General features: G+C 38.5%; 1 protein-coding gene across 2 annotated transcripts in view; it reads left to right on the top strand.

Annotated features, from left to right (window-relative positions):
* Positions 1 to 16,053, top strand: part of LOC106095737 (tubulin beta-3 chain) — a 70,799-nt gene extending 54,746 nt beyond the window's left edge. The window contains exons 2-4 of one of the 2 annotated variants that reach the window (XM_013263063.2): positions 6,528 to 6,636; positions 13,962 to 14,203; positions 14,269 to 16,053. In XM_013263063.2, coding sequence (XP_013118517.1) covers positions 6,528 to 6,636; positions 13,962 to 14,203; positions 14,269 to 15,222 — 1,305 coding nt within the window. In that variant the 3' untranslated portion in view covers positions 15,223 to 16,053. Of the gene's footprint in view, positions 1 to 6,527; positions 6,637 to 13,958; positions 14,204 to 14,268 lie in introns of both variants that reach the window. The other variant, XM_013263062.2, reaches the window with a different exon arrangement.
* Positions 16,054 to 16,261: the final 208 nt, after the last annotated feature.

The raw sequence follows: 16,261 nt of genomic DNA, 5'->3' as shown, positions 1-16,261 counted from the left end.
ATCTGGACCGATCTTGGCCAAATTGATGAAGGATGTCGAAAGGCCTATCGCAATTCACGCAAATTTCAGCAAAATCGGAAAATAAATGCGCCTTTTATGGTCGCAAGACCTTAAATCGAGAGATCAGTCTATATGGCAGCTATATACAAATCTGGACCGATCTGGGTCAAATTGCAGAAGGTTATTGAAGAGCCTAACATAACTCACTGTCCCAAATTCCAGCAAAATCGGATAATAAATGTGGTTTTTATGGGTCTAAGACCCTAAATCGGCGAATCGGTCTATATGGCAGCAATATCCAAGTCTATACCGATCTAGGCCAAATTGAAAAATGATGCTGAGGGGCCAAACACTGTCTAAAATTTCAACAAAATCGGATAATAAATGTGGCTTTTATGGGTCTAAGACCCTAAATCGGCGGATCGCTCTATATGGTGGCTATATCAAGATATTGTCCGATTTAGCCCATCTTCGAACTTAACCTGCTTATAAACAAAAAAAAGAATCTGTTCAAAGTTTCAACTCAATATCTCTATTTTTAAAAACTGTAGCGTGAATTCGACAGACAGACGAACGGACATGGCTAGATCGTCTTAGATTTTTACGCCGATCAAGAATATATATACCTTATAGATTCGGAAATGGATATTTCGATGTGTTACAAACAGAATGACGAAACTAATATACCCCACCCTATGCTGGAGGGTATAGAAAACGAATAAAATTCACTGAAAAGGATGAACATTTTGGTGTAGTTTCGGAGTTCATCCAGATCACCAAAAACTAAATATTTTTTACATCTTTGGAAGCAAAAATTTTCCTGGGATGCCATACTATAACTGTTGGGTTCATATCGAAGCGAGTTTCCGATTTAAGAACTAATGTCGCCTTTAATACTCGATTTCACTGAAATTTGGTACAGTGAGCTGTGTTAAGACCCTTAATATTCTTGCCGAGCATGTTCAAGATCCGACTGAATTTGGATATTGCTACCCTATACACTGATCTACCGATATATATTGCTAAGCCCTTCAAGATTCAAGCTAACTGTGCTTTTTTTCGAAGATGGGCAATATGGGACTATATCTTGATATAGCCCCCATAAAGACAAATCTGCCGATTTTAGGTCTTAGGCCGATTTCGGTGAAATTTGGGATAGTGATTTATGTTAGGCCTCTCGACATATTTTTTCAATACGGACCAGATCAGTCTAAATTTATATATAGTTGCCATATAGACCGATCTCTCGATTTAGGATTTTGCTCCCACAAGAGGCGCATTTATTGTCCGATTTCGCTGAGATTTGGAAGAGTAAGCCATGTTAGGTTTCTCGACATTCTTAATTAATTTGGCCCAGATCGGTCTAGATTTGGGTGTCGTATAGACCGATCTCTCAATTTAAGGTCTTGGACCCATAATAGGCGAATTAATTATCCTATTTCGAGGAATTTTGGTATAGCGAGTTGTGTTAAGACATCCCCGTTCAATACGGCTCAGATCGGTGTAGATGAGGATATAGCTGCCTTTTATACCGTTTTAAGGTTTTAAATCCATGACAAGTGAATTTATTACGATTTTGCTGAAGTTAAGCACAATGAGTTGCATTAGGCCCCTCGGCATTCGTACCGAATATGCTCTAGATCGGGCTATATGTACCGATCTCCCAAATTAAGTCATTTTGATAATAAAAGCACGTTTATTACTAGATTTCGCTGACATTTGGCACTGTGGGTTGTGTTAAGCTCCTCGACATTCGTGTTCAATATGGTTAAGATCTGTGTATATTTGGATATAGCTGTAATATAAATATACCGATCTCCCGATTTAAGTTCTTAAGCTCATAAAAGTTGCATTTTTCTACCGATAAATGTGGTACAATGAGTTGCGTTAGATCCTTACTAAGCCTTCTTGAATATGGTGGAGATCGGGCTATATTTAAATATAGCTGCTATGGGTTCATAAATGATGCATTTTTCACTGTAGTATGACGAAAGGTTTTTAAATATATATATATTGGTATATATTGGTGGGTATCCAAACTTAATGCCTTTTCCTTGTTTTGTATTTTTTTTATTTAATTTTTATTTTATATGATTTTAATTTATTTTACTTTTTTGATATAATTTTATTTTTTCCATTTCATTTCATTCAGTTCGACTTTATTTTTTTTAATTTAATTATTTAATTGTATGTTCCTTTTTTTAATTATATTTTATTTTTTACCCACATCATAATAAGAGCAGCAAATCCCCAATATACTGCATATTCCGCAGGGTTACAAAACCATCCTGTGGTGTAGACATTAGGATTCCCATGATTGGGAGGTAGGCAAACATTTGGCCCTTCTCGAACTCCCTAACACAAGTCCTCTTAAACGTTTACGATACCACTGTATGATGTAATAATGGCCCCATACATCCAGTATTTTATCTTTTGGGTAAATCTCTACTTCGGTGACAAAGGCTGCATATTCGACAAAGCTTCAAACCCAGCCTGTGGTGTGGACCTTAGCCTTCCCGTGATTTTTACGTAGTCAAGCCTTTGGACCTTCTCGAGCTCCTAAACATTCTAAGACATTCACCATACTCATAAACATTCTAAGACATTCACCATACTCATGTATGGTCTTATAATGACCCTATACGTTCGATAGATCATTCTGGGCGTACATTCTCCTGAAGGCGCACAGTATCCTAACGCTGATTTCCTCTGAATTTCTGTTCAAGGATAATATCGAAACGAATACTAGTCCCAAGTATCTTGTGACGATATCAGAGTCGCCCTCCGGAAGCTGCAGTTTAGATTACGGTATGCCCTAACTCCGAGTAAAACACACCAGCTTCGTTTATTTTCAACCTATTCTTCACCTTAGATGAATCCATGCCCAGAACTAGTAACATCCAAATTGGTCCTTTATAATCCAAACATTCAATTTAACACCTTCAGCATGGCGCATGTTTCGTTCTGTTTCGACTTTCAAAGTGTGTTCAAAATAGGAGAGTTACTTTTATTGATCTAACGTCCCTTTTTAACCAGAGTTATTTCTTAAAAGAGATTTCTATCATGTTTTTATTCAATAAAATGTATAAAAAGTGTATCATAAAATTTTAGGTAAGTCCTTGTATTTAATTGCTTATTAAAATGCATGACCAACTAAAGCTTAGCAATTTCCCTCCCATCCTGTCTATCAGGCAGCTCGTCGTACTTTATGTGGAGTGTCAACAGTCAGTCAGTGAGCCAGACAGACAGAGAGTCTATAAATTTCGCTTTTGAATGCAATCAAAAATGGTTTTTGATGAAATTGTTTAGATAGCATTGCCGACAGCAGCACTTCCATCGATCGCCAGTATATAGTACTCGAACATCAATCAGGCTTTGTATGGGGCCCCATGTTGTTATGGTTGCACAGCACCAAAGCACCACTTCTTGTCATGTTACTTCTTTTGTATTTTTTCTGTAATGACTCTTTTTGTGTCCGATGATTGCATTTTACAATAAATAAATTCATTAACAATATAAATGTAAGTTGCTGATGTCGATGTGAATGCCCATGCCTATGCAGTTTCTGTTGCCATCACTCATTGCATTGGTTGCACGTTCTTAGTTTATGGCTGAAGCTGTTGCCAGCGCTAGTGCTGATGGTATGATGTGGTGTTCCACAATCTGTGAAGTGGCACATGTAACATCACAACTGAACAGCCAAACAACATTCCTTAACGCATTTCTGAAAGCCCTTGCGCCCGCCTTCTTGCCTGCCTGGAGTACAGCCCCTCCTTCAACTTTGCATTGTGTCTTGATCGAACTTCATTCATGCACCAGGGAACTAGCTATACAGCCGACATGGACGAAAGCCAGATTCAGCGTCATCTTCAATGAAGCGCAACCTAATAAATCTTTCAATTTGTAGCTACTACATTTTTTGTTGTCGTATCTTTTGGCTTGTTTATATGGATAGAATGAATGGTGCTGCTGTTATTACCATTTATATCCAAATAATGATGATCACCATAATCCTCTATAGCGGAATAATTCCCATTTGTGCAGAGCGGAATAATTCCCATTGTGCAGATTATAATAATGGCGTTTTTTAGTCATGGTGATCTTTAAGATCACCTCCACCAGCATCAACACTATTACCATCTGATGGCAACAACAAATGGCTTGAAAAGTCTTTTTACTACGAGAATGAATGATCCGAGACTTGCCTACCAAGACCATTGTGTTGGTGTTGAGTGCAGTCTTGAACTGGCCTGCAATTACTTTGCGTGAAAACTCTGAATTCTTTTTATGGCTTTTCCTTCATTGTTTGCCATGGCATAAGGTTCATTTCTAATTTCCAAAAGAATTTCACAGTTTTCCCAGACCAAAAACAGAAAAAAAACAAAATTGCCAAGAATTTTTTTCTGAATAGGGAAACATTGTAATGACCCAGGTTAAGCTATGGTTATTATCTAGGCTTGTAGTTAACCTTTTTCCGCAATGTTGTTGTGTGAAAATAGTTTTGGTGCATCTTTTACTCACTTGCTGTGGGAAAGTTGCAAATAAATAAGGAGTTCTCTGTTACTAAACTGACCCAGCTTTTTGACACTGTCATTGTTAAATATTCCAAATGATTTGCTAAAACGGTAAGATATACAATAGATGGATAAATATGGGATCCACTAACATAATAAAGTTAAGGAAGCTTTCTCATTGGTCATGTGGCGGCCACGGACATTGTGTTATACTTGATACAATATCTGATGTTCCAGCCAGTGTGGATTACACCCTACCTGAGTCGCTTTTTGATAAAAATTACTGTACCACTATTCCTGATAGAACCGATTGGAACTACCATATCCCTGGTAACAGAAGTTACATAGACTTATATACGGATGGTTCCAAACTAAACGACCGTGTGGGTTTTGGGGTGTACTCTAAAGGTCTAGAACTGGTCATATCGAAGAGGTTACCCGACCACTACAATGTGTATCAAGCAGAGATCCTTGCAATTAAGGAAGTGGTAGAATGGCTAAGATATAATGTCATTACGACCATTGGCATAAATATCTTCTCAGACAGACAGGCAATCATTAAATGCATAGAGAACGTATTTCAGAACACAAAAACCGCCCTCGAGTGTCGCAGATCTATCAACGAGATGACTGAACAATTCCAAATTCACCTGTTCTGGGTGCCGGGCCACAGAGCTATCTCAGGGAATTCTAAAGCAGACGAGCTTGCGAGACTAGGAACTACCTTACACACTCCAGGGACACTGTAATCTGTGGGTATGCCTCTAGCGACATGTAAGCTAAGTGCTAAGGACCAGGCCCGAAGGGCACAATGAGGGGGCCGTGAGCGTTCCAAAACTATATATGGCCTCATCTAGACTTGAAGAGGTCTACTGCTTTGCTGTTATTGGCTAGAACAGACATCTCAATCATTGTGTCCGTCATGACAGGTCACTCTCTAATCGGAAAACATGCTGACAGACTGAAGGTTGCCAGCAACGACTTTTACGGAAGAAGAGACTATAAAACACCTCCTGTGTGTGTGTCCCGCACTAACAGTTAGAAGGAGTTCCAGGTTTGAGAACCTGTCTGATTTAGCGGATGTGAATATTCGCAAGTTACTGGGCTTTATAATGGTTCAACGGTAGGAACTAGAAGGCACCTTCCTTTCTCTGTTCCAATGGTATTACAATGGACGAAAACGTCTAAGTAAGTCTGATGGCAGACTGCCACTTAAACCTAACCTAACATAACATAATAAAGATGGATAGTGTGCACCGAATTCACCTCAAGAGGGCATTTTATCGCCATTCTTGTGACAAACCTAAATTACCATAAGTTAATGTTGATGAAATTTAGCAAAGGCTTTCAGATGTGTAATAAAACATGTAATAATCCGTACCAAATTTCATGCATATAGGTTGAAAATTGTAGTAACCACATACTAGAAGTGCAAATCAGATGATATATATATTTGGGAGCTATATTTATTCTTACCAAAACTCATAATGCTCTTCCTTAAAAAGTGTTGTGGATAATTTTGTGATGATTGGACACCAAAAGCACTCAAATGGCACAGGACGGATCCGCGAACAGACGGACATGTCTAAGATGAACCACAAAGAATTTTTGAGTTGAACCGTACATTTTATCACTACCAAAGTAGTGGCACAGGCTATAGTTTTTGTTTTAACCATAAATTCCATATCAGGTGTGCTTTGTTTACTAATTTCATGCAAAGACCTAAAATTCTCAACTGCATCCCTTAGAGAGTGCTACACCCAACTTTGAACGTCGCATAGATACGGACTATTGTTAATCGATCACTTCATATTTTGCTTACTAAAACTCAAAAGGAAACCAAATGGATGGTGTAATTTCCATCCCATGAAATTTAGGGTACCATCAAACAGGAAAAGTGAATGATAAAGAATCTTTTAACATTCCGTTGTATTAACTTTAATTTAATCATAAATGTAGTTAATTTGTATACCACATATTATAATTAAATATTTTTTTTCTAATCTTTTACAGTTTTGGGAAGTCATCTCCGAGGAGCATGGCATTGACCCCAATGGTATCTACAAAGGAGATAGCGATCTGCAATTGGAACGCGTCAGCGTCTACTACAATGAAGCATCAGGTATGGTAAAATAAATATCGCTTATGTGCATGATGACGCTGACGAAGATGAAAAACCACCGCAATAAAAGAAGCTGTCTTCACTGAACCACCACATTAACTGCATCCATCTACCAACTACTATCTAAATCCTATCCTACTACTAAATTTCTTCTGCATACTATCTATATATGTTAGCTTTATGCATGCATTTTAATATAGATACAATGTTTCTTTGCCATCAACTTATGTAGAATTGTTAGACTCTACTACACCACTGCTAAACTGTTTGCTGCTGATGTTGGCGATGCCGTGCCTATTTGCCTTAATTGTTGCCAATAGTTGATTGGACCTGGACAAAGTGTAGTGGCAATGCCAAACGCTAACTCTTTCATTCATCAATCGACATTCCCGCACGCTTTCCATTTTGCAATTCCACTTTACTATGAATCATATTTAGTTGCAATTTGTTGTGTTTTATGATTTTTACGTAGTTAACACGCCCATTAGAAAAGTAGTGTACATGTCTGGATTTAATTTTATTCAAAAACGCTATTCGAGTTTTCACCCAAGGATGGTATGAGAAAAATTGTTAATGGTATGATCAGTTCGGGGAGTATATTTGTAATGCAAAACTTCAATTGAGTGTGTCTTTTAGCTAGGCTGTGTAAAAAATTGAAACTGACTTTCAAGAAACGATTAAACAATTAAAGTTAAGGTGATTAAGTATCAAATGGACCTGTTTGGATAGATATAAGACGAACTGGGTGAATGGATATAATCATAATATTTACCGGATCAGCAAAAAAACAAGATAAAGTGTTTTAAGTTCGGTCGGGCCGAATCTTGGGGACCCACCACCATGGATTCTGCTAAAAATGTATACAAAATAAATTTAGTTAAAGGGCATTATTTTATTCTACACACCAAACTTCTGCCAAACCAAAGTCAAGAAGTCAAATAGGAAGATCGGTTTTCATGGGAGCTATATCAGGTTCTTGACTGATTTGGACCGTACTTGACACAGATGTTGGAAGTCATAACAGAACACTATATGCAAAATTTCAGTCAAATTGGACAAACATTGCGGCTTCCAGGGGCTCAAGATGTCAAATCGAGAGATCGGTTTATATGGGAGCTATATCAGGTTATAGACCGATTCAGACTGTACTTAACACAGTTGTGAGAAGTCATAACAGAAGACTACATGCAAAATTTCAGCCAAATCGGACAAACATTGCGGCTTCTAGAAGCTCAAGAAGTCAAATCGGGAGATCGGTTTATATGGGAGCTATATCCAAATCTGAACCGATGTGGCCCATTAACAATCCCCACTGACCTACATCCATGCAAAGTACCAGTGGCTAGCTTTACGCGTTCGACCGCTATCGTGTTTTTGACAGATGGACGGACGGACATGTCTAGATCGACTCAGAATGTCGAGACGATCACGAATACTTTATGGGGTCCTAGATCAATATTTCGAGGTGTTACAAACGGAATGACTAGGTTAATATACCCCCATCCTAGGGTGGTGGATATAATAATGAGAATCATGAAAACAAAATCTTTTATCAATGAATGATATTTCAAGGATACCCAGAACCTTTATAGTGGTTTTAAGCATGGAAATCTAAATATGAGGGCCAGGGACCGATGTATTTCGCCAGCTCTTTAACAAAAGGTAATTTTTTAAGAGCTATAGAAAAGCTTTTCAAAAGAAAAAAACTTAAAATTCAGAAAAATTCATGAAATTTTTATTTGAATCGATAGTATATAATTTAAAGCTTGAAGATTATTTCATACAAATGTTGACCGTGACTGCGCCTCAAATGGTCGATCCGCTTAGTCCAATTTTGCCTTTCTCTTTCCAACATTTCGGCCGGTATCTCAAGAATTAATGCTTCAGTATTGCCTTCCAATGTGTCAATTGAAGCGGGCTTGTCTTTGTAGACATGAACTTTAACATAGCCCCAAAAAAATTGTCTAACAGTGTTAAATTGCACAATCTAGGTGGCCAATTGACCGGTCCCGAAGGTGAAATAAAATGTTCACCGAAATCGCCATTGCCATAAGTCCATTGTTACGCGTGCTGTATGACATGTGGCACTTTCTTGTTGAAACCACATGTCATGCAAGTCAAGCTCTTACATTTTGGGCAAAAAAAAAGTTGGATATCATCTCACGGTAGCACTCACCATTCACAGTTACCTTACGATTCCCATCACCGTTGAAGAAGTACGGTCCAATTGTGTTACCAGCCCATAAACCGCACCAAACTGTGACTATTTCTGGATGTATTGGTAGTTCTTGCGATGCTTCTGACTGATCTTCACTCTAAAATCGACAATTCTATTTATTAACGCACCCATTGAGCAAAAATGAGCTTGGACGCTGAACACAATGAAGCGCGCGATAAACATTTTTAACAGCGCACGCATTTTGATAATAAAATACAATAATTTGCAAGCGTTGTACGTTTGTAAGAAGACTTATGGTTAAATTATAGATCAAACTGAAGATGTTTGATAGTGAAACAAAATACGGAACGTGCGTGAGCTGTTTAAACCAATGTTGTGTTTACATGCCACAGTTTTAAATTTCTGCCAAATCGGGTATTAAATCCTCTATATTTGGGACTGAGACCTTAAATAGGAAGATTGTTCTATATGGTAAATATATCTAAATATGAGCAAATATTGACCATATTCGGTTTGGACATGGATAGCCTATTACCACCCACTGTTCCAAATTTCAAAGAAATCGGAAAAATGCGTTTTTATTGGCATAAGACCCTAAATCCGCAGATCATTCTATATGGCAGCTATTTCGAAGTAGGGTCCGATTTCGACCATCTTTGGTTCGGACAACTATTCTAAATTTCAGCGAAATCGAGTTATAATAACCTAAATCGGTAGATCGATCTTTATGACAGTTATATATGGTCCGATCTGGACCATATTCGGGGTCCAGCAAAAGCGGGTAATAAAAGCACCTCTTATGGGCTTAAGACCCTTAATAGGCAGATCGGTTCTTATGGCAACTATATCCAAATATGACTCAACCTGGGCCGTATTCGGTTCGAATGTCGACGGACCATATAAAGCTCACGATTCTAAGTTTCAGCGAAATTGGGTAATAAATGCGCCTGTTATGGGCTTAAGACCCTGAATCGGCAAATCAGTCTATAAAGCAGCTATATGTAAATATAGTCCGAAATGGACCATATTCGATTCGGATATTGGAGGTCATAGTTCAACTCACTATGTCAAATAATAAATGCGCCTGTCATGGGCTTAAGACCATAAATCGGCAGATCGGCCTACATGGCAGCTATACCCAAATATGGTCTGAGATAGAACATACTGGGTTGGGATACCTGGTGGCTTAGTGCAACTTACTGGTGCAAATTTCGGAGAAATCAGATAATGAATTGGGCTTAAGACCTTAATTTGGCAGATCAGATTATATGGCAGCTATATCAAAATATAATCCGATTAAGCCCATTGATGAACTTAACCTGCGCATAGAAGAGATACTGATCTGTACCAAATTTTTGTTCACTATCTGAACTTTTAAAGCCTGTAGCGTGATTAAAACTGACGGTCACACACACGGACGGACGGACGGGCAGACACATTGAAATTAGCATCGTCTGGGAAATTTACGATGATCGGAAATATATATACTTTTTTAGGTCGGAAATGGATATTTCGATGTGTTGCAAACGGAATGACTAAGTGACCCTATTCTATGATGGAGAGTACAGATAAGTATCTGATTAAAATTTCAAACTGATACCTTTATTCGTTCGAACTTTGTCATGATTTTTAGCAGAAGGACTCTGATAGAAAATTTGATACAAAACGTGCTTATTTTGATGCCATACAGTATTGATAGTGAAGTAACTGCGTATAAGATTAAAACAATCCCGTTTAGTATTAGATTTATTACCAATCAATTGTTCGTTTAAATACCAAACTGTTATTGGTTTTTGTTCTACACTGATATTGTTTTATACCATTCTCGTTAGCATTTGAACATTCCACCCCCTTATGAATTCAAACACACTGATAGAAAAATTGATGCAAAACGTGTTTATTTTGATATCATACGGTAGTAATGGTGAAGCAACTTCGTATAACATTAAAAAATATCGCCTGATACGTATAAGGTATAAGTACTATTTGGCATTACATTTATTATCAAAGAGGTATTAATTTTAACACCAAACTGTTTTTCACTTCAGTACCAATCCGAGAGTGTTTTAATACCATTATCACATGATAATCATCTAATGAATTAAAACAAATAACATTCGTCATCGATTCGTTTTGTTAAGCAATTTATTTCATGAACTTTGATTCACAGAAGTGGTATATATATATGAAGGAACCAACACACGCTAATGATCTTTGACCACAGAAGATAATTTATTAAGTTTTATGACATCTTCCTTGGAGCTTATTATAATACTTACTTTCACTCTTAAACAGGCTGTATACCGTTAATAGTCGTCTCCTTCGTCTGGTATTGAATTAATACCAAATGGCATTAAAACAATGTGAAAAAAATAATACCAGCAGGTATTGATAAAGTATATGTTAATTTCCCCATGAACATTCCATTAAGGAAGAGGGGCAAACTTCTCGCATATCTCAATGATAAGAGTCCTCCATTTCATACACCTCTCTGGGGAGAAGTTTTTACATGGCATACATGATATTTTTTCTGATGTTCTCGCCAGGATTTGGCAAAGTACTGTCTTTTTTTTTTATCAGTGGGCACATGGTCAGGGGTCGGACCAATGGGCATGGCCAGATCGACGACCTGGTCACGAAGGAAGTTTTCATTATCACTCAGCTAAAGAAGTCTTCTCGCTACCCCCAAATAGTATGTTAATGAAAAATTTGCATTTACAATGTCAAGAAATGCCGAATATTTGCAGTTAAATGTTCTTAAAGTATTTTTACCATTTTATGGATTTTAGTAGACCATACCATACCAACCTTTTTATATTACTATAGGCTATATTATTATAGGCCTATATGCCCATATACTCCTCGCGCAAGTGCCACCTCATAATATCGTTATAGAATATTAAGTCATAAGAAATATTTTACACTCAATATGGTCTCCAGTGGACACAACAATCCCAGAAAGAAGTGCATGGTTGACCGCATTGTTAAAGCTGCGTCACTTAAATCCAGCGAAAACTCACTCTCTCTGTCCGTCATAAGTGGTGTGATGAACAAACTTTGTCGAATGCCTTGTGAGACCGCCTTTGGATTCCTTGTTTGGTTACGAATGGCATGAGTGGTTCTTTTGTTGCCACTTTAAGAATGGTTGGGTGACTGACTGACTTCCTTCCCATTTTTGTACATACGCATTGCTAGGAGCTTTAATGTGCGCATGCGCACATTGCACGTGCCATGCATATAAAAGAAGTTACACCAAGTGTTGATGGCCATCGGTCTTGATGGCGGCTATGATTTATTGAAATTGATATGACAGCCATCAATAGTGGAGAGGGTAGAGGGAGAAAAGCTTGAAATTCTCAAAATAATAGAACGAACATTTAAAACAGCCCACAAAGCACGCACTCTCGTGTATGATGTTATTGTTAAATTAAATTTTAGACCAACTTAAAACTCGGGTAGAAATTCACAAAAACTCCATTTTTGGTTAAGCAACGAAATAACTTTAATGGTGCTGGTTTGGGGAAATGTCAACCTATAGTATTTCATACCATATGTATGTGAAATATTGTCAGGGGATACAATAAATAAACAAATAAAGGAAATAATCAAAATTTCCAAATAAAACAAGTAAAAAGGCGTTAAGTTCGCCCGGGGTGAACTTTGAAAACCCACCACCACGGGTATGTATGTAAACCATCTTTCATCAAAATTCGGTGAAAATTGCACACCTTATGTCCCACAGCAGTTATATGGAAATATGTTCCGATTTGGACGAAATACTAATAAGTACAAGTCATTGTTCAATGTGTATGACAAAATATTGGTCTTTTTAGTAGCTATATCTAAAAATAAACCGATCTGAACCATATACGACGCCGATGTCGAAAAGCCTAATATAAGTCACTGTGTCAAATTTCAGTGAAATCGGATTATAAATGCGCCTTTTATGGGGCTAAGACTTTAAATCGAGATATCGGGCTACATGACAGCTATATCCAAATCTGGACCGATTTGGGCCATGTTGCAGAAAAATGTCGAAGAGCCTAACACAACGCACTGTCCCAAATTTCGGCGAAATCGGACAATAAATGCGCCTTTTATGGGCCCAAAACCTTAAATCAAGAGATCGGTCTACATGACAGCTATATTCAAATCTCGACCGATGTGGGCCAAATTAAAGAAGGACGTCGATGAGCCTAAAGACCCTAAATCGGAGGATCGTTCTATATAGCAGCTATATCTAAATCTGAACCGATCTAGGCCAAATTGACGAGGGATATCGAAGGGCCTAACACAACTCACTGTCCCAAATTTCAGCAAAATCGAATAATAAATGTGGCTTTTATGGGCCTAAGACCCTAAATCGGCCGATCGGTCTATATGGGGGCTATATCAAGATATAGTTCGATCTTCGAACTTAACCTGATTATGGACAAAAAAAGAATCTGTGCAAAGTTTCAGCTCAATATCTCTATTTCTAAAGACTGTAACGTGATTTCAACAGAAAGACGGACAGACGCACGGACATGTCTGGATCGCCTTAGATTTTAACGCTGATCAAGAATATATATACTTTATAGGGTCGGAAATGGATATTTCGATGTGCTGCAAACGGAATGACAAAATGAATATACCCCATCCTATAAAAACCTATGCTGGCCATATTTTGTGTTGGTGTCCGGCAATTCGGTTTCTAAGGACCTACGAATCAAATCGGAAAATGTTGATAAGAACTCATTCGAAAATTTCAAGCGGATAAAGTTCAAAAGCTATCGAGCTTTCGACAGACGGACGGACATCGAATACAGAACGTATATGGTTTTATGATTAGCAGATCTATATTTCGAGGCTTAAATAAGGATTAAGTATGGTATAAAAAAGCAATTCAAGTATCAAGGACAGACGACATCGACTGAGGTTCCAAACCCGTGATCGTCACCACTCTGTATTTATATACCAAACAGCTGCCACTGGATGTACACCTTAATGAACTATTTTTGTATTTGCATGCCTATTCTACTCCACCCAAATGTCTTGTTTCGAAATAATCACCTTCGTAGAGTTTGTACCTCAATGCTTGCACCCTTGCTCCCAACCCTATATCTTCACACTGATCTTTTTCAATTTTGTGCTTCCATTTCAGCAGCATCTAGTTCATCGGGCGGTAAATATGTGCCGCGTGCCATTCTTCTCGATTTGGAGCCGGGCACTATGGAAGCCGTTCGTTCGGGACCCTATGGTCAACTGTTTCGACCTGACAACTTTGTCTTTGGCCAATCTGGAGCTGGTAATAATTGGGCCAAGGGTCATTATACCGAAGGTGCTGAGTTGGTGGACAATGTCTTGGATGTAGTGCGCAAGGAATGTGAGAACTGCGATTGTTTGCAGGTAAGTAAGAGAGAAAAAATCTTGATTCAAAATCTTAAACTTTCTTCACTTTCACTCTCTTATAGGGTTTCCAATTGACCCATTCCTTGGGTGGTGGTACTGGCTCTGGTATGGGCACCCTCTTGATCTCGAAAATTCGTGAAGAATATCCCGATCGCATCATGAACACCTACTCGGTGGTTCCGTCACCCAAGGTCTCGGACACTGTGGTGGAGCCCTACAATGCCACTTTGTCCATTCATCAGTTGGTGGAGAACACCGACGAGACCTATTGCATTGACAATGAGGCTCTCTATGACATCTGTTTCCGCACCCTGAAGGTTTCGAATCCCACCTATGGGGATTTGAATCATTTGGTCTCCTTGACCATGTCCGGTGTTACCACCTGCTTGCGTTTCCCCGGTCAATTGAATGCCGATTTGCGTAAATTGGCTGTTAATATGGTGCCCTTCCCTCGCTTGCACTTCTTTATGCCAGGATTTGCTCCTCTTACCTCACGTGGTTCGGAGAACTATCGTACCCTCTCCGTGCCGGAATTGACACAACAAATGTTCGATGCCAAGAACATGATGGCCGCCTGCGATCCTCGTCATGGTCGTTACTTAACAGTGGCTGCTGTCTTCCGTGGCCGCATGTCCATGAAAGAGGTCGATGAGCAAATGTTGGCTGTGCAAAATAAGAACAGCTCATACTTTGTGGAATGGATCCCCAACAATGTGAAGACCGCCGTGTGCGATATTCCACCCAAGGGCTTGAAAATGTCTTCGACCTTCATTGGCAATACCACAGCCATTCAGGATCTATTCAAACGTATCTCCGAACAATTTTCGGCCATGTTCAGGCGCAAAGCCTTCTTGCATTGGTACACTGGCGAGGGCATGGACGAAATGGAATTCACCGAGGCCGAGAGCAACATGAACGATCTGGTTTCCGAGTATCAGCAGTACCAAGAGGCCACAGCCGACGATGAATTCGATCCGGAGGTGAACACCGAAGAGGTTGAGGGAGATTGTATTTAATCTACAAGCCAGAGGAATGATGAGGAGCGTGCTTTGGAGAGACGTGTTGAGAGGGAGAGACAAATTGCTGCTGAAAATGCGGCAGGATTGGCACAGGAAATACGTGCCCTGTTGCATACTTTAAGGTGTTTTCTTTGAAAGGAAGAGCGCGTATCTAAACGTACTCTGGATTAGATTAAGAATCCCTAGGGCATTTTAAACTCAGTCTCACTCTACAGCTTTTATAAAAAAAAAAAAAAACATTAAGTTGCGTTAAATTCAAACGCTTAGCAATCGACACCAGCTCTCTCCGTAATATGGCATTGTACGCACTCCCATCCACTCCCCCCAACAAAATCTTAGTTGTACTCATTTGAAACGTGAGAGAAGAATGAAGAGAGAAGAAGAAGAATAAAACGGAAATGTTCCATTGATTTCATATGGCGCCCGCCTGCTTGGTGGAAGCTCTTACACACATTTAAGTTTAATTGAATTTAATTGAATTACGAATTAAACTAACCTCCAACTCTCTCTTCTATGTAATATCTAATCATAAGTATTCTCATATCTTATTATTATAATTATTATTTTTTTTTTTATTATAATTAACGCATCATTTAATTTGTAGTAGAAACCCCCATTGGCAAGAATGACACAGTGAACACCAACCATCCATTACGACATGATTAACTTATAAGCACCTCTTAAGCATTTCTCTGAATGTCGATAAAACCATCGTCGCGTCTTCTCTTCGTTTAACAATCGTTCTATGATTTTATGCATTTTGTTCTATTTGTCTCATAATATTGTTAAGTATTATAAATTTCACCCAAAAAAAAAACAAAAGAAAAACCAAAATCATTCAAAATTTTCCTATAAAAAAGGCATTCTCTAGCCCCCACATGCACACACCATCATCATTAACTAAGACTGACCTTTTGACCTTTGTTTTGTATTCTCATTATTTGACATGGATTTCTTTCGCTTTTCGCTGCCGTTTGCTTTCCTACACCTATCCCCTGAAACCCTGAAATTGTTTTTAACTCGAAATGTGGCAATA

Source organism: Stomoxys calcitrans, chromosome 5 (assembly GCF_963082655.1).
Source record: "Stomoxys calcitrans chromosome 5, idStoCalc2.1, whole genome shotgun sequence".
Lineage (NCBI taxonomy): Eukaryota > Metazoa > Arthropoda > Insecta > Diptera > Muscidae > Stomoxys > Stomoxys calcitrans.
The sequence above is the reverse complement of the archived record's forward strand: the minus strand, read 5'-3'. Positions and strand labels throughout refer to the sequence as shown.